Here is a 26219-nt window from a genome sequence, read left to right as displayed (position 1 = left end):
TGTTGCAATCCGATATGTAATTGATATCAGTACTATTAAACAAATAATCTTTAAATATGCAAGAAATCGTACAATCCATTAGCGGTAAACCTAGATATAGAAAGTGTGTTAATGTGTCTTGAATTTAGAGGGTAATTACTCTTAAACATAGAATGCCAAGACACATAATTATCTACCATTAACATACTGTCTTTACTGTATTTTGTCCGTTACAGTAACTATGGTTTGAGAGTTTACATCATACTGTGATTTATCAAGCCCCCACCCTCTCCTCCGGACTTCAACAAGAGAATTCAAACATATAGCATTATAAGTAGAACTTTTTACATATAAAGACTGTTTTATATAACATTCATAGTTCCTACTAGAAACAATGTGCAGCAAACAAACAATATCAAACAGAAATGATTCTAACAAAACAAGAACATTGCTAAAGAAATTACATACCTTTATAAATTCCATATTTGAGCCAATACTGAATGTTTAGTCAAAATCCTTGCATCTGTATTGATCAGATAATTATATTCTGTTAACAACTATCCTCTGATCTTTCACCTGCGATATATTTATCACTTTTCAAACTAGAACAACGACTTGCATGACACTTAATTATCAGGTTTCTCTATTTAAATAAAGAGAAGTAATTCATGCAGCTTAAACATTTTGTAAGAAAATTCAACTAGAGCTTAACACTAATGGTAACTAATACCCCCAGATGCTGCTTTTGATAGTAAATGTTGTCACCATGACCTTTGACCCCCAAGTATCACCTTGACATTAGACCTACTGACCAGGGTTGTGAGGTCAACATTATCAGGGTTTTTTCTTGCTGTTTTGGGAACATAGCCTATACCCTAAGCATTGGGAATTTTGACGCGTAAATGTTCCAAATTGGGAAATATTAAGAGGCATAGGATAAAGTAAGGATGTATTTAGGCACTTTCTCATACACATTTTTCACATTGTACAACCTCTTTAACAAAATGCCATTACAAAATTGTCCATAATATTTGTGCAGTTTTGCTGACTTTATTTCTCAGAATATAGATTGGGAATTTTTGCACTCATTTTGGGAAAAGTACATACTTTTTGGCATTGGGAATATAGCCCAATAACGGCTATAAAAACAGCCAAAAAAAACCCCTGATTATACAGTCATCCTGATGCCCTCACATATAAACAAGACCTGTCACAGGAGACTGTGCGCTCGACTTTCGATTCTGGATAGTAAAACTGGGCACATCTGAGGTAGCTCCAGGAGCTGTCACTAGAGTGTTCAATGATTCCAATGTGGATGAAAATATTAGACAATAGCTGAAGTCTGTGTCAAATGCATTTAGTAATAACAGAGATAGAGATAAAGTGTATAAAAACATTAAATAAGTATAAAACGAACATTATTCATGGAAAATGTCTGCAAGATCGAGTAACGCAGAATGTGTCATATTATGTGGCTAACAATGTGGAAAGTTTGAATAAAATCAATAACTGAGACAGAGCAAAAGTAAAAGGGCATCAACCGTCTTGCAGAGTTATGCCATTGATTTTATTTGTGTAATAAAAATATTGTTAATTTGAATCATCTGAAAATTTTCGTAATAACTAATAAAGTGCATCATAACTTGCAAAAAGGGGATAATTATGTTTTCTTAGATTTACTTGTCAATGATGTGTGATAAAAGTGCAAGTATTTAAAGAATATCTTAAAATTTCTGAATAAAGTTGACTGTAAAATACATAAACTAACCAATGTAAATGATTATCAAGAGTCCAAAAGGCGCAATAATTTTGCAATTTGACAGAATGGAATTTATGTTGCCCTTTCTGTAAAGGGTCACCAGTATGATGGTGACAATTTTGAAATTTCAAAGCAATTTTCTTTATTTAGTACCAAAGTATGACCAAAAACAAGTTTCAAAAAAATTCAAGAAAGGCATATTTTCAAAGTCAAACAAGGGGCCAAAAATGCTGTGAAAAGATACTGTAAGTTTAAGTTTCTATGCTATACAGAAAGCAATATGATTTCTAAACAACTGTTTAAATTTGAAAGGGGAATGCTTTGATATTATTAGGACAAAAGCTGCCTACGACATAGAAACTAATTTAAACTCAAGAAAACCAAAATTTCTAATCCCAAAAGGAAAAAAATTTACATGAAAAATTCCAAGAATGCAAGTTGTGATCTTGACTGGGTAAGGGCCGCTGCCCTATGATGGTGGACAAAATTATGTGCAAGTTTCAAAGCAATAGGCTTTGATACAAAGGATGAAAAAAGTTGCCAACAAAAACTTAACCAAAAATCCTTTATATTTGCCTTGAGTATAAATGGGGCCCTTAAAATTTTGAGGAACAAGTATTAGTTTAAGTTCTGATAAAGGTAAGCTATATAGTAACAAAATATTCAAAAAACAAAGCTTTGAAAACTTTAACAAAAAACGCATGCCAAACACTAAAACCCTTACCAGGCAAAAGGCACAACTGAAAAATGATGCTAGAGTCTGGACCCTTGACAACCGCTCAAAGATGACAATAACTCACTAAAAATCGAAGCTAAAAAGGGGCATAATTCATGAAATACTGGTGCAAGAGTTATGGCCCTTGTGTCTTATGATGCAGGTGATGATATGAAACAACTATATATTTTTTAAGTTTGAATCATCTGAAAAATCCATTCAGTAATAACAAGAGATAGAGTGAAGTGCATCAAAACTTTAACCATGGGGGATAATCAAAAATAATGGAGAGCTCACCATATACCTTTAAGCCAAATATGTGAATAAGGAAAAATTAAAGTAGAATTCAAACAGCATTCTTAATAACTAGTATAGTTTCAATTGTAATGAAAACTAACCCAATTTTGTTAAAATACATGATTTCTGTTTCGTAAACAGCAACGCTCCAAGCAAGCAATTTACACGTAATGAATTTAAAGTCTCACAATGATTACCTAATTACTTTAAAAACAACAATTACCAGACAATTGATGCTAAAAATATTTTTGATTTTCAATTCAAAATCTTCAAAGATTTACCAAGTTTTTTGTACAGTTAAACGAAGTTTTTCAAAAAATTTCAAGTAAACAGGGGAAAAAATTTGGTCAAAAATAAACAAATTCAAGAATCTCCGAACTGTTTTACCTAACAGGGAACATGCAGATACTGATTAAATTTAAGATACTACATTTTAAGTCAGTCATACTTTATAAATCTGGTAAAAAAAAAATTTAATTCCAGAAAAAATAAATTGGCCAAAAAATGTATATGTGAATAGGGGCATGACTGTCCCAAATATTAATTTGAGTTACGGAATTCACCCACACAGTCATGTCAGATTGAGTTCTCTATCAAGTACATTTTTTAAAATTTCATCATTAATTTTTCAAGTATAAAGATAACTAAACAAAACAAGTTTTGAATAAAAAATAGTACATACTGGGAAAATATAATGAGTAAAATTCAATCGCCATGTACCTTGACCTTCGTTACATGGGCCCGCCTGCACTAACTTTATGTATGCGGACAACTTCTGTTGAAGTTACAGTAAGAAATACATCTTAAAAATTACTGAGCAGAAAACCAAAGGTTGCCAAAAACTTTAACTCAATTTACAACTTATGACCTTTTCACCTTGGTTATAAGGAACCCAGTCCCTCTTCACATTTTAATTTGGGCTTTAATAATGCTGACCAATTTTATGTTAAAGGTTTACAGAAAATCTATTTAAAAGCAATTTGTAAACAAAGGATATTTCAGAAAACTTAAACTTTGGAAAAAATAACCAAAAACCCATTTCCGACAACCCCAGGGCACAATAGCATCACACCCATAATTAATCCGAACAATCGATCCTAAAAAGGGCACATTCAGAAAAATTATTATAGAGTAATGTCCCTTGACATATACACTTCAAATACACAATTAAAAAATCCAGAAACTTCTAAGTAAACAAAGGGTCTAAACTTTCATGATATCATATTGTTTTTCCAACAATTATGACAATTGTGCTTACCTATTGCGTAGCGAATGATATCATTCTACTATTATCTTAAGCTATGAAAAACCATGTAATTGACAAATCAAATGGAAGTGCCCTAAACACCTTTAACCAAGACTCCTACACAAAGGACCCAACACCTGCGCAAAATCAAACTCTCCATCATACTTTTTCAATTGTCAAGCTAAAAATTCCAATAATAAAAATTTTTAGGTCATGAACTCATAATTAGACCCGCAATTTCCATCAAAACTTTGTGTTAATAGGGACCAATCAGTTTAAAGAGAAGATTTTTCCCCAATTTCTTTACTGTTTTCAAATAAAAAATTTTAATTTTTATTTCATTAAAAAATGGGTGCAATGCATGACAAGCAGCGATGGATTTATTATCTCCTTGCATTTTCCAATTTACTTCACAATTTTCCTAATTACTTTATCTAATAACAAACAATTACAGACAATTGCTGCTATAAACCATTAATTTTACTGATTTAGTAAATTTCAAAATTCTTCACAAGCTATTCTATTCAAGTTTATTGTACTGTTATTTCACAGGTGTTTCAGGATAATCTCCTCCAGTAACAGCCGGGATGATATGGAAGATAGTATATATATATATATAAAGTAAAACTTCAAGGAAAATACTCCACACTTGTTTTTGCAGTTTGGACTAATTCAAGGGTAATAACTTGTCAGATACTGTTCTAAACTTTACAGAACTCTACCTACATTTTATAGTGAGACAGCTCATGACTGTATAAAGATGACTGAGATGAAACAAATAAATTTAATTCACACAAATTTATTAATTCAAGGGCCACAACTCCAGAAATATATGACTGAATTAGGTGGTTATAGAACATGACCTAAATTTTATAGAGGAACAAAGTAATTCTTACTACCGTAACATGTTAAAGTTGAGTTCTTGAGTTCTTATTGTACTATCTTTTTGACCAGTCAAAACATGTTCCCTGCTTTCATTATATTCTGTTCACGCCTATATAAGATTAACATGAAAGCCAGAAACATGTTTTGACAGTTCAAATAAATAGTACAATACTGGGAACAGTATATAATGGTTAATTCATTGCGGGCCATAACTCAATAGATTTCGTTACTTGGCACGCCTGACTAGACTTTATAGCGAAACTTCTGTATAAGTTTCATTTTGACCAAAGAAAATACACTTAAATTACTGAGCAGAAACTGTCAAATGGTTTTAACTACAGCTTTTTGTGTATTCTCTTTTAGGTCATAATTATGGACGCTTTTCAGCTTTTAGTGGTAGAGGAAAACACCAGGTGACCCTCTGTGCATCATTTTAGGCCTTGGTGCGACATTTCAATAAAACTGCCAACCTTCCATTAGGAATTGGAGGGCTTACTCACATGAAATAATTCTAATCTTAAGATATGAATATCAAACTTTATTATTTAGACAGATTTTAGGGAGGTATCTGCATTTAGTACAAGTCTGTTATACTTTGGAGAAAAAGTAATCTGCGTATTTAATGGACACTAATTCCATTTGCCTGCCCCTCCTCCCACCCAACCCCCGAGTGTGAACACATTATAAGACCCATTTTCACAAAAACATAAATTTCAACTCTGAACTTAATCAATCCTTTAATGTTAACATTTAGTTCATCTTACACGCAATACCCATTACTTATATGAGCCTAAGTTCCGCTTTACAGTAAACACTTCATTGAATACACAATTACAAAATCCAGTTCAACACTGTCAGCCTTAAAATGACGAAGTTTAAATCCAAAGGGTTTCCTAAACTTTACACTGATATCAGTATTTTGTTGTTTTCCGAGCCGCTACACATTTTGACATAATTGTCTTTAACTCCTTTTCTAGCAATAATATCATTCATTTCTATCTAGTTATTCCTTAGAGCTATGAAAAACAGTTATTGGACAAACTCTCAACTGAAATGTCGTTCCATATAACAGCCTATCTTCCCAAAGAACTCCTAACATACCTTATGCTAGAACCCAATACTGCCGCAAAATCAATACATAACTGGCCGAGAGAACTACTTTTTCAATCTCGTGCAAGCTAAATCAATTACCAATGTAATCAAAATGATGTTTTTTTGACGAGTGCAGGCAACAGCAAAATGAGACACAGTGTCAATTCTGCGTCATCATCAGAGATAACGTGATAACGGTGATGAAATGGTTAAAGAGGTACACAATGACAGATATAATGGTTTCTTATGACAGTTTTTTCAAAAGAATCTTACTTATCTGTCTAGGGGTTTCAACCTGTGGTGAAAAATAGAATATCTTAATTATTTAGTGTGTGATATAAAATGGAAATTTAACAAGAGCTGTCTCCATAGGATGACACATGCCCCCGATGGCACTTTAAATGAATAGTTATGGCCGATGTTCGAGTTTAGGACCTTTGACCTACGGAGCTGGGTCTTGCGCGCGACACGTCATCTTACTGTGTCACACATTTATGCGTAGTTATTTTAAAATCCATGCATGAATGACAAAGATATGGACCGGACACGCCCATCAATGCACTATCATGAAAAAAGACCTTTAACATCTAAGTGTGACCTTGACTTTTGAGCTATGGACCTGGGTCTTGCGCATGACACGTCGTCTTACTGTGGTACACATTCATGCCAAGTTATTTGAAAATCCATCCATCGATGACAAAGATATGGACCGGACACGCCCATCAATGCACTATCCCTTAATGTCTAAGTGTGACCTTGACCTTTGACATACGGACCTGGGTCTTGCGCGCGACACATCGTCTTACTGTGGTACACATTCATGCCAAGTTATTTGAAAATCAATCCATTGATGACAAAGATATGGACCGGACACGCCCATCAATGCACTATCCCTTAATGTCTAAGTGTGACCTTGACCTTTGAGCTACGGACCTGGGTCTTGCGCGCCACAATCGTCTTACTGTGGTACACATTCATGCCAAGTTATTTGAAAATCCATCCATCGATGACAAAGATATGGACCGGACACGCCCATCAATGCAATAACCTTTAATGTCTAAGTGTGACCTTGACCTTTGAGCTACGGACCTGGGTCTTGCGCGCGACACGTCGTCTTACTGTGGTACACATTCATGCCAAGTTATTTGAAAATCCATCCATCGATGACAAAGATATGGACCGGACACGAAAAATGCGGACAGACCGACAGACCAACAGACAGACGGTTCAAAAACTATATGCCTCCCTTCGGGGGCATAAAAACAAAACAGAAGCGAAAACCTTCTGATCCAAGCTTTGAAAGCCCATTGTTAAAAACTTCATAAGCTATTAAATTCAGTTCATGAAAATGGGACTTTATCATGCTCATGATCTTATTCATTAACTGTTCATGAACAAATTCCTAAAAAGTGCTCATGAACAGATAATGAATCACACAAAGAACAATATATACAATCCCATTTTCAGTTCATGAAAATTCATGAACAGTTCATGAACAACTCATGAAATTCTCTAAAGTCTTGAGAATGCCACTTACAACTCCCTGTTTTTGGAAACTACGTTATTTTGTTTTTTGGTGCATTATACTATAATAGGTCCACATGTTGTACATGCAGCTATTTAAATACCGTGACCTTGATAGGTTCTTGTTTATGTGGATTCTGTATTTGTTTAAAATGCATGATGATGACAACATCATAATTACTTATTTAATGCTCTGTGTATTCATGTTCCTTTGAACTATTCCTTGTTGTACCGTATTTTGGTGTGTATAGGTCGCACTTTTCTACCCATTTTGCTGCCTGAAAAAGTTCCTGCGACCTATACGACAGAACATTGCCAGCAGTTTTTTTTCGGGCCAATTTTCTGACCGTAGCTCTCGCAAAATTACGTGCATCTGTTACGAACGAACAAAATGGATAAAAAATATCAATATCGGTGGCTTTTCAGCCAATAGCAGTTACTTTCAATAAAATTTATCGTAAATAACCCATACAGACTATTAAAATTATGAATGACTTTAATTCGAAGAAGTTTTTGCAGTCTGAATTATGTTTGTTTCTACTTTCGTTTTACTGGACGCCACTGACATGTACTCCGGGTTGGATAAAATCCGGACAGATCCGTCCTCCATTCCAAAAATTGTTTATACTAATTCTTAGTGTATTAAAAAATTTGAAAGATAATTTTTTACTTTTGATTTTTAAATAAAAGAAAAAAAATCAAAACAGAGATATTTTGTTAATCTTTTTACTCAGAATCAAAAGAACGCGGTTAATTACATGACACGGAAAGGTGTTATAATTGCTGGCAAACAATTCACACTTAAACTTGCAAGATAACAGAATGTAAATGCAAACCGTCTGCTGCCAATTAGTGTCAAAAAGCCGCTTTTCTTTGATGTAGTCTGTTACCGATACTACTGTTGGTACGAAACGGTTGGGAACGAAAATAACACTGTCCGATTTCCACCAATCAGGTTCTGATAATAATTCAGTCTGTGGCATCAATATGGCCGCCGCCATAACTTTTTTGCAGGTAAATATTAATATTGCTGGGGAAAAAATCCGAAATTTAACTGCGACTAATACGCTGGAAGTTTAATTTTCCGACCATTTCCAGAGCAAAAATTAGATGCGGACTATACATTACCGCGACCTATACACACCAAAATACGGTAGTTTGATAAACAGCTTCTTCTAATTTTCCACAAAATCCTCACAAGAATTGCTGCACCTAATGCGCAAAAAATTTCCCAGTGTGCAAAACAAAATGGTGGAAACAGATCATAAAATATTAGGAATTTAATGTTCATGGACTAGTTTTATAATGGTTTTCTAGCTTTTTTATGTATAACTCAGCAACTAGCAAATATTTTAAAAGTTCATGAAATTTCTTAAGTTTGCCAAGACTGTATAATTCATGAATTAACTCAATTCTGTTCATGAACTTTTAATGAATAATTGTTCAACATATTTTATGAACAAATCATGAGTAATTCATGAACATTTTAATTTCACAAATAATCATCAACAGTTCATGAACTCTGTAACTTCATCTGGACTGGGAGCACCCAGCCATTGGTCAGTTTCAATAGTGTGATCAGAAACAACCAGTAATATATGGTGGAGTCCACAGACTGGTTCTCCAAATTCATATTTATACCCTTGGACACAACTGACTCAAAATAAATCGTTTGACTTTGAAACTAGGTGCCTCGAGTTTCAGCCCCAACTTTTCCAACTATTACTAACATTGGGAAGTTGGGTATGGGTGTTTTACACTTGGAAAACTCTTCAAAAGTTTTTTTTTTCCTTTTGGTTGCCATGGTAACCAGAATTATGCATGGATGACCTAGACTGGACTGAATCTGAACAGGGACCACCTAAGGAACATTTCTGTGAAGTTTTGCTGCAACTGGCATAGGGGTTTAGGAGGAGTTCTTCTTTAAACAAACTGTAGATGATGATGAACTGAAAACAATGGACCAATGACGGACATCAAAGGATCCTTAAAAGCTCACTCATAAGCAGTTCATGCACAGGTGAGCCAAAAAATTGCTAAATGCATGTCAAACTTAGACTTAGACAAGATCTTATATGATTCTTGATCCCTACCTGTGACCTTCAAGATAAGGGTCTGGTGTTTGCACCCAACACTCTTGTTAAGGTAAACATTATAGTTAAACAAGAGGCCCAAATGGCCTAAGTGACTCAACTGAAGAGAACCATGACCATATGATCTTGCTTCTTTTAAGTGTTGACCAAGTGCATTCAAATAAAAGTTATCTGAAGTATTTTCTATATTTTGCTGTGACTGCCCAAAAATACATTACCATTTGAACTAACTTCTAGAAAAGAAGTTATCTACTTTTTTCTATTTTTAGCTCTGTTGCCCCCTAAAAGGGACCAAGCAGACCCATTTGAATACATTTGGAAGAGCACCTTACAATGATGCTACAGGCCAAGTCGGATGAAGATCTATCAAGCAGTTCATGAGAGGTTTTTCTATTTTTAGCTTTAATGGCCCCTAAAAGGGGCAAAGTGCCCCCATTTGAATAAGTTTGATGAAGAACAAACCAGAGTCTCATGGAAAGATGTCATCTAAAGTTTTTTTCCCATTTTTAACTCTAGCAGCCTCTTAAAGGGGCCAAAAGATCCACTTGAACCAATTTGAACTTGACCTAAAGATCATCAAGATTAACATTCTGACTACGTTTCATGAAGATACTGTCATAAATGTGGCCTTTAGAATGTTAACAAGCTTTTCCTTTAATTTGACCTAGTGACCTAGTTTTTGACCCCACCTGACCCAGATTTGAACTTGACCTATAGATAATCAAGATTAACATACAGACCAAGTTTCATTAAGATATGGTCATAAGTGTGGCCTCTACAGAGTAAACTAGCTTTTCCTTTGATTTGATCTGGTGACCTAGTTTTGATCCTACATGACTCAGATTCAAACTGGACCTTGAGACCAATAATATTAACATTCTGACCAAGTTTCATGAAGATACAGTCATAAATGTGGCCTCTAGAGTGTTAACAAGCTTTTCCTTTGATTTGACCTGGTGACCTAGATTTTGATCCCAGTTGACCAAATATCAAACTCATCCAAGATTTGATTGAGGGTAACATTCTGACCAAGTTTAATTAAGATTGGGCCTAAATTGTGACCTCTAGAGTGTTAACAAGCTTTTCCTTTGATCTGAACTGGTGACCTAGTTTTTCACCCCAGATGACCCAATTTCGAACTCATCCAAGATTTTATTGAGGATAACATTCTGACCAAGATTCATTAAGATTGGGCCAAAATTGTGACCTCTATAGTGTTAAGCTTTTCCTTTGATTTGACCTGGTGACCTAGTTTTTGTCCCCAGATGACCCAATATCGAACTCGTCCAAGATTTTATTGAGGGTAACATTCTGACCAAGTTTCATTAAGTTTGAGCCAAAATTGTGACCTCTAGAGTGTTAACAGTCAAATTGTTGACGACAGACAACTGACGCCGGACGGACGCCGCCGGACTATGGACACAGGGCGATCACAAAAGCTCACATTTGAGCACTTTGTGCTCAGGTGAGCTAAAAATGCTGGTTATAGTTATAGTGCAAGTGTGCAAAGTTTCAAAGCTGTAGCTCTCATGGTTTTTGAAAAAATTTAACCAACGCCAACGACAAGTGACAACAATACCATGTAGATTTTTTCAAAAATCAGACAAGCGAATAAAAAATGACAATAGAACAAGAGCTGTCTCCATAGGATGACACATGCCCCCGATGGCACTTTGAATGAATAGTTATGGCCGATGTTAGAGTTTAGGACCTTTGACCTACGGAGCTGGGTCTTGCGCGCGACACGTCGTCTTACTGTGTCACACATTCATGCATAGTTATTTTAAAATCCATGCATGAATGACAAAGATATGGACCGGACATGCCCATCAATGCACTATCATGAAAAATGACCTTTAACGTCCAAGTGTGACCTTGACCTTTGAGCTACGGACCTGGGTCTTGTGTGTGACATGTCGTCTTACTGTGGTACACATTCATGCCAAGTTATTTGAAAATCCATCCATCGATGACAAAGATATGGACCGGACACGCCCATCAATGCACTATCCTTTAACGTCTAAGTGTGACCTTGACCTTTGAGCTACGAACCTGGGTCTTGCGCACGACACGTCGTCTTACTGTGGTACACATTCAGGCCAAGTTATTTGAAAATCCATCCATCGATGACAAAGATATGGGCCGGACACGCCCATCAATGCACTATCCTTTAACGTCTAAGTGTGACCTTGACCTTTGAGCTACGGACCTGGGTCTTGCGCGCGACACGTCGTCTTACTGTGGTACACATTCATGCCAAGTTATTTGAAAATCCATCCATTGATGACAAAGATATGGACCGGACACGCCCATCAAAGCACTATCCTTTAAAGTCTAAGTGTGACCTTGATCTTTGAGCTACAGACCTGGGTCTTGCGCTCAACATGTCGTCTTACTGTGGTACACATTCATGCCAAGTTATTTGAAAATCCATCCATTGATGACAAAGATATGGACCGGACACGCCCATCAATGCACTATCCTTTAATGTCTAAGTGTGACCTTGACCTTTGAGCTACGGACCTGGGTCTTGCGCGCAACACGTCGTCTTACTGTGGTACACATTCATGCCAAGTTATTTGAAAATCCATCCATCGATGACAAAGAAATGGACCAGACACGAAAATTGCGGACAGACCGACAGACAGACAGACGGTTCAAAAACTATATGCCTCCCTTCGGGGGCATAAAAATGCACATATATTAATATGTGGAGCAGCTGATGTGGATATAAACACTTCTGGAACTAAACAGCAGGGAATTCAGCCAAGATATACTCGTCTTTTAAATGTTTCGAAAAATGACACAACAAGAGGGCCATGATGGCCCTATATCGCTCACCTGTTATCATTGCACTTGAGGACAAGAAGGTCCTCAGAATAAATATCTAAGTCCAAAAGACAGGAACAACAATGGGAAGAAATTTAACCAAAAAGAAAACAAAATCTTACAAGGTATAGATATGTTAAAATACACCTAAAAATTGGAGGTACCATCCATGTTGTACCACATAAAACTGGTCTCTTGTTTTCCCTACGGCCAATAATAAAAAAGTTACTAAAAATAAGCTATTTATAGTAACGTTAAAAGGAAGTAATTAAAAAACAAGAGCTGTCACTAATGGTGACAAATGCCCCCGCAACACCTTGACCTTTGACCTGGTGACCCCAAAGTCAGTAGGGGTGGTGTACTCAATAAGTAATATGAGCATGTGAAGTTTGAAGGTCCTGAATGAAGTGGTTTGCATGTAAAGTGCCTTCATGCAAAAAGTTAACGTTGGCCCCTGTGACCTTGACCTTTGACCTGGTGACCCCAAAGTCAGTAGGGTTGGTGTACTTTTAAAGTACTATCAGCAAGTAAAGTTTGAAGGTCCTGGGTGAAGTGGTTCGCAAGAAAAGTGCCTTCATGCAAAAAATTAACGTTGGCCCCTGTGACCTTGACCTTTGACCTGGTGACCCCAAAGTCAGTAGGAGTGGTGTACTCAATAAGTACTATCAGCATGTGAAGTTTGAAGGTCCTGGGTGCAGTGGTTCGCGAGTAAAGTGCCTTCATGCAAAAAGTTAACGTTGGCCCCTGTGACCTTGACTTTTGACCTGGTGACCCCAAGGTCACTTGGGGTGGTGTACTCAATAAGTACTATCAGCATGTGAAGTTTGAAGGTCCTGGGTGCAGTGGTTCACGAGTAAAGTGCCTTCATGCAAAAAGTTAACGTTGGCCCCTGTGACCTTGACCTTTGACCTGGTGACCCCAAAGTCAGTAGGGGTGGTGTACTCAATAAGTACTATCAGCATGTGAAGTTTGAAGGTCCTGGGTGCAGTGGTTCGCGAGTAAAGTGCCTTCATGCAAAAAGTTAACGTTGGCCCCTGTGACCTTGACCTTTGACCTGGTGACCCCAAAGTCAGTAGGGGTGGTGTACTCAATAAGTACTATCAGCATGTGAAATTTGAATGTCCTGGGTGCAGTGGTTCGCGAGTAAAGTGCCTTCATGCAAAAAGTTAACGTTGTGACTAACGAACGAACGAACGAACTAACTAACAAACGGACGGACGGACAGTTGAAAACTAATATGCTTCCCTTCGGGGGCATAAAAATATTGTAAGTGGACAAAAGAAGGATCTGCCAAATAAATCTGTTGACATAAATGAAATTTCAGATCAGTATCTTCAGTAGTTATGGAGATATAACAATTTTAATTTGAAACAAGAGCCATCTTACACATGGCTAATCCCCCCGCCAGGCTTATTATAACTGAAGGCTAAAGTTCCTGGCAAGTTAGTGTCTGAAAGTATTAATTTTGGGGAAAGCTTTGAAGAACCGTTTAGGTTGTGGTCCGCATCAGGGGTTTTAAGATGTGGAAGAAAGAATAAGTCAGTAGTGAGGTGGTTTACTGCTAAATTTTATTAATTTTCATGAACAGTATAGCTATGATGTTTTTCTATATGGCTATTGTAAAACGAAGGAATGGAAAGCTAACAGGGAACAAGGGTGCCAGAATGTCACAATATATGCCCGTCAAAGCAAATTTCTTTACTCTAGCAGCTGTATTTGCAAATGGAATGTTAATTTTGTGGTTGTTTAATAATCATTGTAAGTGTTTTGTTTTTTAAAGTCCACAAAAAAACTCCTTACCAGGTAGAGATACCTTATATATAATAAAATACACCTAAAACTGGAGAGTAACATCTATGTTGTACCACAGAAAAGTGGTCTTGTTTTTTCCCTAGGGTCAATTATAAAAATGGTACAATATAAGTTATTTATGGTAACAACTAAGGGAAGTTAATCTTTAAAAAAAAAATAAAAAATAAAAAAAAAATTGCAAGTCCACACAAAAATCTTTATCAGGTAGAGATTGGTCAAAATACACCTCAAAATTGGATTTAGCATGCTTGTTGTACTACAGAAAAGTGGTTTCGATTTTTCCCTACGACTAGTAATGAAAAAGTTACAATAAAAGCTATTTAAAGTAACAACAAAGGGAAGTAATTCTAAAGAAGGGAACTGCGCATGACACTTCGTCTCATGATGGTGTATAATTGTGCCAAGTCACATCAAAATCCCTCCATGCATGAAGAAGAAATGCTTCGGACAAAGTCATTCTTGTATCTGACCTTTGGCCTCTAAGTGTGACCTTGACCTTAGGCCTAGTGACCTGAATCTTGCGCGCGACACTCCGTCTCGTGGTGGTGAACATTTGTGCCAAGTTATATCAAAATCCCTCTATGCATGAAGAAGAAATGCTCCGAACAAGGTTTTTATTCTTGTATCCTTTGAACTCTAAGTGTTACCTTGACCTTAGACCTAGGGACCTGGTTCTTGCGCATGCCTTGTGGTGGTAAACATTTGTGCCAAGATATATCAAAATCCCTCCATGCATGAGGAAGATATGCTCCGGACAAACTTTTTTAAGAAAATATGATAAAGGGGAATAACTCAAAAAATAGGCAAGGTAGAGTTATTGTTCTTGCACACTGCACTTCCTCCGAATGTGTTCTATCAGTGTATGAAGTTTGAAGAAAATCCCTCCAGTACTTTTGGGGTTATGCTCCGGACAAAATGTTTTAAGAAAATATGATAAAGGGGAATAACTCAAAAAATAGGCAAGGTAAAGTTATTGTTCTTGCACACTGCACTTCCTCCCAATGTGTTCTATTAGTGTATGAAGATTGAAGAAAATCCCTCCAGTACTTTTGGAGTTATGCTCCGGACAAAAATGTTTAAGAAAATATGATAAAGGGGAATAACTCAAAAAATAGGCAAGGTAGAGTTATTGTTATTGCACACTGCATTTCCTCCCAATGTATTCTATCAGTGTATGAAGTTTGAAGAAAATCTCTCCAGTACTTTTGGGGTTATGCTCCGGACAAAATGTTTTAAGAAAATATGATAAAGGGGAATAACTCAAAAAATGGGCAAGGTAGAGTTATTGTTCTTGCACACTGCACTTCCTCCCAATGTGTTCTATCAGTGTATGAAGTTTGAAGAAAATCCCTCCAGTACTTTTGGAGATATGCTCCGGACAAAGATCGTTGCAGACGCACGGACGGACGGACAGACGGACGCACGCACGGACGGAGAGCATTTCTAATATCCCCTTCGCCTTTGGCGGGGGGATAAATAAAGAGAGGTAATTTGGCATAAAATCAGTCCATAGTTATCTACCCTGATTGTCTCAGTCCAACTAATAACAATAATGAAATTTCAAATAAATCCTGTAAGTACTTACTGATATAAATCCATTTTGATTCCAATCAGGGGAGGTAATCAGATATAAAATAACTCTGGAACCTATGATTGGATCTGATTTGTCGTGGAATCCAAGATTTATTGTTGCTGAAGATATTTTGGAAGTTTGTATCAAATAAAACCATAAATGAAGTCTCTATATGGCTGCAAAAGCCAAAATAGCCAATTTTGGACCTTTAAGGGGCCATAACTCTGGAACCCATGATGGAATCTGGCCAGTTGAAGAAAGGAAGCAAGATCTTGTGGTGATACAAGTTGTGTGCAAGTTTGGTTAAAAATCAAATCATAAATGAAGCTGCTATTGTGCAGACAAGGTCGAAATAGCTAATTTTGGCCCTTTCAGGGGCCATAACTCTGGAACCCATAAAGGGATCTGGCCAGTTCAAGAAAGGAACCAAGATCTTATGGTGACACAAGTTTTGTGCAAGTTTGATTAAATTCAAATCATAAATGAAGCTGCTATTGTGCAGACAAGGTCAAAATAGCTCATTCTGGCCCTTTCAGGGGCCATCACTCTGGAACCCATGAAGGAATCTCGCCAGTTCAAGAAAGGAACCGAGATCTTATGGTGATACAAGTTGTGTGCAAGTTTGGTTAAAATAAAATCATAAATAAAGCTGCTATTGTGCAGACAAGGTCAAAATAGCTAATTCTGACCCTTTCAGGGGCCATAACTCTGGAACCCATAATGGAATCTGGCCAGTTCAAGGAAGGAACCGAGATCTTATGGTGATACAAGTTGTGTGCTAGTTTGGTAAAAATCAAATCATAAATAAAGCTGCTATTGTGCAGACAAGGTCAAAATAGCTAATTTTGGCCCTTTCAGGGGCCATAACTCTGGGACCCATAGTGGGATCTGGCCAGTTCAAGTAAGGAACCGTGATCTTATGGTGATACAAGTTGTATGCAAGTTTGGTTAAAATAAAATCATAAATAAAACCACTATCGTGCAGACAAGAAATTGTTGACGGACGGACGGATGGACGGATGCACGGACGGATTGACGACGGACGAAGGGTGATCACAAAAGCTCACCTTGTCATTATGTGACAGGTGAGCTAACAAAAGAACAAAAACTATGTGACGCTAAATTTCGCGTTTTCAATATAAAGGATTACAAATACCCGATCAAATAATCTGTATTAAAGATAATCATAACCAATGACACTTAATTTTATAAAACTGGTTACGTACCGGTTGACTACGGCGGAATTTGTGTGTTAGGGCTAAAGTGGGTGTGCTTGAATTAAATATTCTAAACAAATTTAAAATAATCCAATAAGTAATGTTAATAAACACCTAGTTCAATTTCATTTTGCGGGCCTTTTGCGCTGAATGGGTAATTTTGTTGTCTTAGAATAACATGCTAACCACCTTGCTTGAGATAGTGAGGTTTTTTCATGGACAAACAACGTGTATTTTCTGTCAGATCTTTTTACATGAGCTTTAAATCTGCGGATTTTGAAAACTTTTGTGCACTTAATAAATTATTACCAGTATGTGTGAATTACACAAATTTTAGCAGGAACAGGAATGTTGAGTTTATTAAAGGCATACTGCGCTAGAGTCTCTGTATACGAAATGGGCTGAATTTTTCCCAATAATAGAATTTTTTCTAACTTTGGATATTGAAGGACAATCATCAAAGAAACAAAGGTCTTTTTGAAATCATTATCACTCATCTACGAATTAGACTTGATGTTTACTACTAGCGAATGACTGTATGAAATTTCGGCAATTACCAGAAGCGATTGTCACTTAACTTCCATATCACGACGAAAGAGTTTTTAAACCTGGACTATTCGTTCGCAAGACGTTAATATGACAGACAACTATCAAAACTATTTGTGATTTATGTTACGAACCTGGTTCGAAAGTCTTCAACACTCCATCCGTGAGATTTCTTAAAAATGTAGGACTGTTTATCTGAAGAGAACAACACCTAACATTTTCAAGTTAGGATCTAGAAGCATGGCACGTGGTGGCACATGTGGCTGTAATGTAGTGGAGGTAGGATTCGGGAAATGTTGAAATCAAGCAAGTAAAATGATGCCTTTTTAAGCCAGTTTAGATTTTTCGACAACAAAAACAAAAACCATGACTTCGGACTCATCGTTGTCAGAAAATGTTTAAAAAAACAACAACATCAACTTAAGTTATAACTTAATGTATCTGTTACATGCACCGTTTTTTTGTCTATTTGCTTTAACAAAGAACACAATAGTTCTATCACACATTAATTTTAAAGAAATCAAACAAATTTTAACAGAAATTATTCTCCTTTTCAAAATATATGGATTTCTTTTGAATTCATCGTCAGTTTCTCTTGTTAAGTCATGGCCCGTATACATATCTTAAAACGCAAGCCGAAATGCATTCTTTTGGCCAACACTGGCCAAGGAATAAAGTTCTTTTTCAGATAAATTTTTCATCAGTATGGGTGGGAGCATTTAGACATTATTTGCAAGCCTTGGAGGGCATGTTCCTGTGGCCTGCTGTAAATATGGGCCTGATGCATGGGCCATTTTCATTATGTAAATATTATCAACATCTTAAGACGCATGCAATTTATAATGTATATAAGCATGCAATGTTTATATTAAGTCCTAAAAAAACTTGAAACTGCGCATTTATTTCGTTAAGAATTGCTATTTTTAACTTTTAAAGCATTATGCATTATTGCTAAGTTATTTAAGTGGTAGAGCCTATTAAGTCCCCCAGCTCACACCCCTTACGATTTTATTGCATTTTCAGTGGTTTTTTTTGTTTTTTTCTGGAAAACTTGGCCCGGGCCTGTAGTGCCTACAGGGCGCTACGCCAATGGTAACATGTTGCCTGCTGTCACACACACTGAAGCCACAGCCGACTCCTTCAAAGCCTATGTCACAGTGTGCCTGTTCTAATCTCTGCCCTCAATCTTTAAACAGCTACCAGTGTACAAAATTTTAGAGGATGCATGATCGGTGGTGGGCATGACTGGGTGGAGGAAGGAGGTGGGAGAATGGTACAACTTGCATGTTGATAAATATTCATAGAAGGTTTGAAAAAAAATATTCTAAAATAAGGAATGAAAAATGGGGGGGGGGGCCAAGGTAAGGGGTGTACAACTTCACTTGTTTATAATAAATGTTCATGGAAAATAATGAAAGAAATTCAATGAAATTCTACCAAATGGTAAGTTTGTTATGTACAAATATGTGGATTTTTATACAATTATGGGGCAATAACTCTGAAGTTACAAAAGAAATCCAAACAAAATTGTGTGTGCACAACTCCATTATGGTGCTCTAAATTCTGTTTAAGTTTCATAGTTCAAGGTCAAATATATCAAAAGTTATTATGCAGAAATTGCCATATTTATAGTACCCTATATAGTTAACTCTAGAAACTTCTAAGGGCAATAACTCTGGTGTTACTTGGGCAATCTGACTGAAACTTGACAGGCCCCATAACCTCATAGCTGTGGACATGTATATGAAGTTTGTTTGAAAAAATCTAAAAAAGGGAATGATTTTTTTTTTGGGGGGGTGAGGGGGGGGGGGGGGGGGGTGTGACCAAGGTAAGGGCATGCTCAGGTGTGGGTACACAACTTCACATGTTTACAATAAATGTTCATGGAAAAGAATGAAAGAAATCTAATGAAATTCTACCTAATGGTAAGTTTGTGATGTACAAATATGTGGATTTTTAAACAATTAAAGGGCAATAACTCTTAAGTTAATGATCAAAATCTTAAAGAAACAGTCTACAAAACTTATGTCAGACCTCAATTAGAGTATTGTTGTACAATTTGGCATCCTTGGCAGAAAACCTTAACATATGAAATTGAACGGGTGCACAGGGCTGCAGCTAGATATGTTTTAAACGATTATTCCCAATTTAGCAGCGTTACATCTATGCTACAAGCTCTCAAATGGCAAACACTAGAACAAAGAAAAAAACAAGCTTCATTAACCATGTTGTATAAAATCAGTAATAACCTAGTATTTGTAGATCACAACCATCTTACTCAGTCAAGAAATCACAACTACCTTATTCCTTTTACGCGAACACAATACCATATGAACTCTTTCTTTCCCAGTGCATTTGTTACTGGAACAACTTGCCTTACAACATCAAGGCCAGTGAAAGCCTAGCAAGCTTCACTGTCAGTCTAAATACTTTCATGCACTAATCCATCATGTCGTTCTTATTTTTAACATCGTATGTAGCAGTCTTACATTTTACGTTTTCATCATGTAACAGAAGTTATTTTAACCGATTGTCCCCGACCTCCCAGTTATAATCAGTAAACGGTTGTTGGGAGTAACCCCGTAGAAGTAGAAGTATATCTGATGATAGTTACAAGTACAGCTTCTTTCCATGCACAATACCACTGTAGAATGACGAGTTACCAGCTGAAATTGCTTAAGCCCTCTCTTTGGCATCCTTTAAGAGTGGGCTGAAAGACCTAACCTTCTAGGGGACAATACCTGAACTGCTACATTCTCAAATGACGTGGGAGCTATGTCGGCGGGACTTTGTGTCCTGGTAGCGCCATGAAAGCAGAATTGGTCTCTCTGATGAGGTGTAGTAGTTGGGTAATCTATATTTTTTTCTGACTTTTACTATCTGGAACCGCTTTATCTTGACAGTTACTATTTTCTGACTTTTGCTTTAATCTTCACTATTATGTATTCTTGTCTTGCGCACCATTGAAACATTGTCAAGTCTGACAGCTCAACGCTCTCAATGTACATGTAGCTGTAGTAAGTTGTCTTGTGCTTTTCTGAGCATTCTTCTTCTTCTTCCGGATAAAGTACAGGGCCCACTCTGGAGCATCGACGCACTTGGTAGAATATGAGTTTTTTTTTAAACATGTTGAAATTGTAACAGAAGTTGTTGTATGATCGAGACATGTGCTGAGTTTGTTTTAAAAGACAAAAATATATTGGCTGAAGGTTGGCAGGGGCGGATTGGGAGGAGGAGGGGTTCTGACCCCCAAGTGTCTGTGTCTATAGTAGGCCCCTTCCCCTCAGAAAATATCTTTTAAATCTACATCTACATCTTTCACCCAACCGTCGATTTCCGACTATCACTGGGCGGCGCTGTCAGAGAAACAGTTGTTAAAGAAATGATATGTTACAATGTTAAAAAGAATAAAAGCTAAAAAAGACAGTATGCTACAGTTAAAATGGGACAGAGGCAACAGAATTACATACTGACCACCGCCAGCCACTCTCTAAAGATACTGAGACTGGGGCTAGATTTAACATAAGTTGGTAGGGAGTTCCAGAGTCGGATGGTCCTTGGTAAGTAGGAGTTAGAAAAGTACTGAGTGTGAGACATGGGGATTAAGTAATTTAGGTTTCTAGTTTGAATAAGATGAGATTGGTCGACTGCAACTCTCTGGGTGCTTATGCACTTTTCACCAAAAAAAAAAAAAGAATTTACATCAAGTTTTTTTTATTCCCCCTTGCCCAGTTATCGAGCTTTTTTTCCCCCAAATCACAGGCCTGGGCCCCTTCCCCTCCTGGTAAAAAAAAAACTGAAAAGAAGAGTTATGACATCTCGCGAAAACATGTAACAATAATTATGAGACTAGTTCGTCATAAGGATATCAATACAAATTTGAATCTGCGACGAATTTTCATAACATGTTGATAATTTTCTACACTGCTTACCATTTGACAGTTCCCTGCAGATGTCTTTTAACGAATTTCAAGAATTACTTTGCACCTAAACGCATAATTTACCCGCCATCTGTCATTATCATAACTTAGTTAGAGTGGGCAGACCAATGCTCGGCGCATACCAACGCTCGGCTATATCACGTCTTCTCTAGGAATTTTCACATTAAATAATTTAAAATATCATCTTTTGTGACTCCAATTACGTTCGTTTTACATCACGCTGATTTTAATCCAAGTGCGTTCATTTCCGGTAATGGTCACGTGATCACAGTAGAGCAGACATGCAAGCATAAATTCCCGTTCGGATTTGTGTTTTATTTGAATAAAACATATTTCCTGGTAAATCAGGTATTTAAGAAGTAACTTGCTGGTTGGATATTATAAAAAATCAATTTTTCTTTTTAATGATATCATTTTCTTTATATTACATAGCTAATAATCCTTATCATAGCATTTTATACGGACCCATCTGTAACTTTACTTTCCGTACTTATGCTGTTCAAGTAATTATATATACTATGTGGACAATTGAGTACTTTCGATAGATTTCCATACATATTTTGTAATTTTGGCACAAGATTTACCCTATCAACAGAAAATACTGATACTTTTAAATCTAAATAAAAATACCTACCTGTAGATCTACGGAAGGCTGTGTTATGTGGACCTTAAAGTTCGCCGTTTTCTGTTTTAAGTCATGCCGCGCCAACAAAAAGGTGCGATAAAGTAGCCAGATGGCAAAAGCTGTTGCTGAGATTCACAAAGGAAAACTTGCATACAAGGTTTCTCGTAATGTATGGTAATTCCCAGTCTACTCTGAAAGACCATGCTAGAAGTCGATACAGATGAATGTCACAACATCATTTGGTCGTAGCTAGAATATGACAAATGAGGAAGAGAAAAGTCTTGTGACATATTTACTTTATTGTCTGAACGTGGATTTCCACTGTCTAAAAAAGATGGTAAGGAACCTGACATGTGAGCTGATAAGGAGTCCGGCAGGGATACCTCGTCAACAACCATGAGGGGACCTTCTGATAAAATGGTCTGAAGAAATTTTTTAAAAGGCACCTGAACTTAGTGTAAGACGTGCACATAGCCTTGATAGCAAGGGCAGCTATCACTTCAGATCAGTTAGATTCAATATTAGACTTTACTTGATAATACTCAATAAAACGCTTATCACTTCATAATGATCCAACAAAATTTTCAATTGTGACGAAACTGGGTTCAGTGGAAGCATTTCTAATGCAGAGAGTTTGTTGTTTGTTCAAAAGGGTGTTAGACAGGCATTCAAGGTGCAATTGTCTCTGTCTGGTCACATTCACTGTAATTCAGCAGTTCAGCTTCAGGTCAAGAACCCTAACCCCCTCTAATCATTTTTTCCAAGAATCTCCCAGACCTTCATTCTCTGATGGATTGCCAGACAACTGGCTGTTTTGAGACATCAGAGTTCTGGTTTTATATAACAACAGATTTGTTTTTGCAAAAGGTTGAGCACATATTTCTGAATCATGGGCAAAAGACGTCCATGTCTACTTATTATGGACAATCATTTATCTCATGTGTCAGTAGGTTGAGAATCAATTGCCATTGCAAAATGGTATTGATCTACTTATTTCCCCTCCCATTCATCTCACCTACTACAACCTTTGGATGTTGGATATTCACCACGTCTGAAAGCAAGTGGTCATGAAATTATATCTGGCCTTGATATGTTATGTCATAGGTCTTTACCCGAACCTATTTCCAAAGTATTACACCAGGCCATGAACGAATTACACCTCAACTGTTGCTGCTTCCTTTCAAGCCACAGGATATATCCCTTATAATAATTCTTCTGTGAAGCCCCTTGCAGGTCCTGTGACTGAAGAAAGACACTTTAACTCCACATCAGGTAATCAAAACGCCTTAGGACAGGACAAAACGTTCATACAGTCAGCGGTAATTGCCCCTAATATGCTTGTCAAAATAGGCATGATACCAGAAAGCCTTGCCAACATTTTTGTTTGAACCACCTTTAGTAGAATCTTCTAAGAAAAGAGGACCCGGTATGACAATGGCAAAGGGTGGTCGATTCTAAATCTGTCACTGAGTCAGTTGGTAAAACAACAGGTAAAAAGCCACTGTCCTCTGCTAGGTCTGATAAATCACTCCTACTGATCAAAGAAGCTTCTCCCTAAATACAGTCCTTTGTCAGTGAAAACCACTGTCCCGAAGATGCATTGTCTGATGACGTAACTGCGTAAGTATGTATGACCAAGCAGGCTTAGTACTGGGTTGGATGTGATAGGTCGACGCATGTATCACTATGAATGTTTACCATCTTCAGAGCAGACAGATGTTGATTTAAGTCTTGTTGTTGGAACAATATGTTATGCTCCACCTGTAGAAACACAGAAGAATAAATACACACTATGTTGATTGTATCATCATTTATTGACTTTACGTTGTTGAGAAAGCATTGTAATGCTGAATAAAATAATGGAAACATTTCATCAAATATTATCAGTTATTGATTTCATGTAGTTAGACTCACATAATTGTGAAAAATTATCTTCAAATGAATTCTTTGAGATAATTGTTGTATTAAAATGTCTTCTACATGCATAATAAGATGGGTAATTTGCGTACTTGTTTTATGTACTTAAAAAAAAAGTTTATCAATATAATTCTGTCTTCGTGTTAGATATGCATAATACTCACTTAATGCATAATAGTTACAAAATTATACAACCTGCAGGTTAATATGCCGTACGCCGAGCGTTGGTATACTTCTACACGAACCGCACCGGTTTTATCGTACTATTTTTAGCTCCCGCCTGTTACGTCACCTTGTGACTAGAAATTTGTAAACAATAATGGTCGAGTACTCGAGGATTGTTCTACAAACTGGTGATAAAGAAATACGGTAAGTTCATGATAAATCATTTTTTAGATTTAAAGTATGTAGTTTTTACGCCGAGCATTGGTCTGCCCACTCTATAGTGCGACACAGGATATGTATGTCTGTATTAAATATAAAGCATCCTCACTTCCTGCAACCATCCTTGCTCTAAAGCTGAATGTTTGAACAGCATGTATATATTAATTAATTTATTACTTATTTTCTGTTTTAACGTTTACTACGTAAAAATTAACGTGCCGCAAATGATTGTGAAAAATCGTCTAGTAAACTTTAATATTCAAGCGTCTACTGACTTGACTGCGCGAGAATTCGCGTGATTTCAGAAATGAAAGAAAAAGAAGCAAAATTTAAAGTTTAGACGGTTCTTCGATATTTTACACTATATAGTGCATTTGTAACGCAAAAAATGGGTGTCCCAAAGTTCTACAGGTGGATTTCTGAGAGATATCCCTGTCTTTCTGAAGTTGTGAAAGAATTTCAGGTATTCGTTGTACAGAAATTGAGTGGTAGAGAAATTCATGAAATAAATTTGTTTTGTTGCGCAACATGTCATCAGATAGCGTAAATAATTCAGCTTCAAAGATATATGCAGTTTTGGATCTCTGAACTGAAAGGAACCGCATATTGAAACCTAGACAGAAATTGTGCCAGATATCTGTCGTGCTATTATTTTTAAAAAATACGCTACTGATACATCCCTCATGAAATTGTTTAGCCTTATTCATTTGGCTTATCAGGATTATTTTATGATCTGATATTTTATAGTTGTCATCCCTCTAAGCCTAGTCCAACTAATCTGACGCGATCCAAGGAAATATTGAGCAGGGACTGCGTTTTAGGTGAAGTTGAGCGAAAACTTCGCTTTAAAATATTTCACTTCGCCCTTCCCGCCCAGAAAAGCGAAGTTCAAGTCGCCCTAAAATTGGATGAAAGGAAAACATAATCGGCAATAAAGCGCGCCGATATTATACATCTCGGTTATGTAAAGTCTATAAACACAATACGCAATACACAGGATGTCACTGGGAGGTACGCGCGGCGAAAAGTGTCCATGACAACAAAAGATGATCACTCGATTTCAGATTGACGCCGCATGATAAGCTGCTAATTGTTTGCATTTAATGTGATTGCAGTAAACGATAATTAAAGAATGAAAGAGTAATATAAAGCTGACCGACATCGGAGATCAGAGAGCCCGAAAACTTCGTAAAACGGCGATAATTAACTTCCGAATTACAAACCTAATTACGTGTCAGTCGGCGCGTGGAGTGATTGACATAGATCTGACAGATCTGTCAGTAGCTAATTAACATACGACTAACTACTGTCATACTTAGTTTGTGGCGGCGAACAATTGAAATTCACCGAGATTTTGATTCACAATGCAGAACTTCGAACTCGAGACGCATTTCGCGGATCGAGCCGACGCACGGGACACTTTTTTGTGTGGGTCAACTACGAGTTTTTCTTGATTTTCGCGGGTCAAAACATGGAACCTCGGGTCAACCGAACGTCCTCGGTACTTGTCTTATCCAGTTATTCTTGTTTTCAGATAAAAATCGTTTCGAAATTTTAATTGCCATCACAGTGTAGACTACCCATTACTCCCGGCGTTTATTTTTCAATTGGGATCTGCTTACTATTCATTTTAATCTGCATTTCTCTTTCATTAAAAACATATATAAGTTAAATATATGGCCTTTGACAAACTATTAAATTTGTTGTTTGATAAAAATAGCAGACAACTCTTTTAGTTAATTCTGAAATGTGTTAAAGGGAGGTAATACATTTAACCAATTTTTA

The 26219-nt window shown here is 36.8% G+C and overlaps 3 protein-coding genes across 6 annotated transcripts in view; 2 read left to right on the top strand and 1 right to left on the bottom strand.

Annotated features, from left to right (window-relative positions):
* The window catches only part of LOC123526978 (endothelin-converting enzyme homolog), a 154068-nt gene extending 132471 nt beyond the window's left edge, over positions 1 to 21597 (bottom strand). For 2 of the 3 annotated variants that reach the window (XR_008367158.1, XM_053523774.1), the window contains exons 1-2: positions 5646 to 5945; positions 448 to 555 (exon numbers count right to left, since the gene is read on the bottom strand). Coding sequence is in view for 2 of the 3 variants with exons in the window: in XM_053523774.1 (XP_053379749.1) it covers positions 448 to 462 (15 nt within the window). In the remaining variant the exon portion in view is untranslated. Of the gene's footprint in view, positions 1 to 447; positions 556 to 5645; positions 5946 to 21499 lie in introns of those variants that run through there. The other variant, XM_053523775.1, reaches the window with a different exon arrangement.
* Positions 1 to 26219, top strand: part of LOC123527773 (uncharacterized) — a 188998-nt gene that overhangs the window by 68185 nt on the left and 94594 nt on the right. The gene's annotated exons all lie outside the window — the stretch shown is intronic.
* Positions 24715 to 26219, top strand: part of LOC123526979 (5'-3' exoribonuclease 1-like) — a 67865-nt gene continuing 66360 nt past the window's right edge. For both annotated transcript variants that reach the window (XM_053523771.1, XM_053523773.1), the window contains exon 1: positions 24715 to 24897. In XM_053523771.1, coding sequence (XP_053379746.1) covers positions 24823 to 24897 — 75 coding nt within the window. In that variant the 5' untranslated portion in view covers positions 24715 to 24822. The remainder of the gene's footprint in view (positions 24898 to 26219) is intronic.

The sequence above is a fragment of the Mercenaria mercenaria genome, chromosome 14 (assembly GCF_021730395.1).
Source record: "Mercenaria mercenaria strain notata chromosome 14, MADL_Memer_1, whole genome shotgun sequence".
Lineage (NCBI taxonomy): Eukaryota > Metazoa > Mollusca > Bivalvia > Venerida > Veneridae > Mercenaria > Mercenaria mercenaria.
Note: the sequence above shows the minus strand (reverse complement) of the source record. Positions and strands in the feature narration are given on the sequence as shown.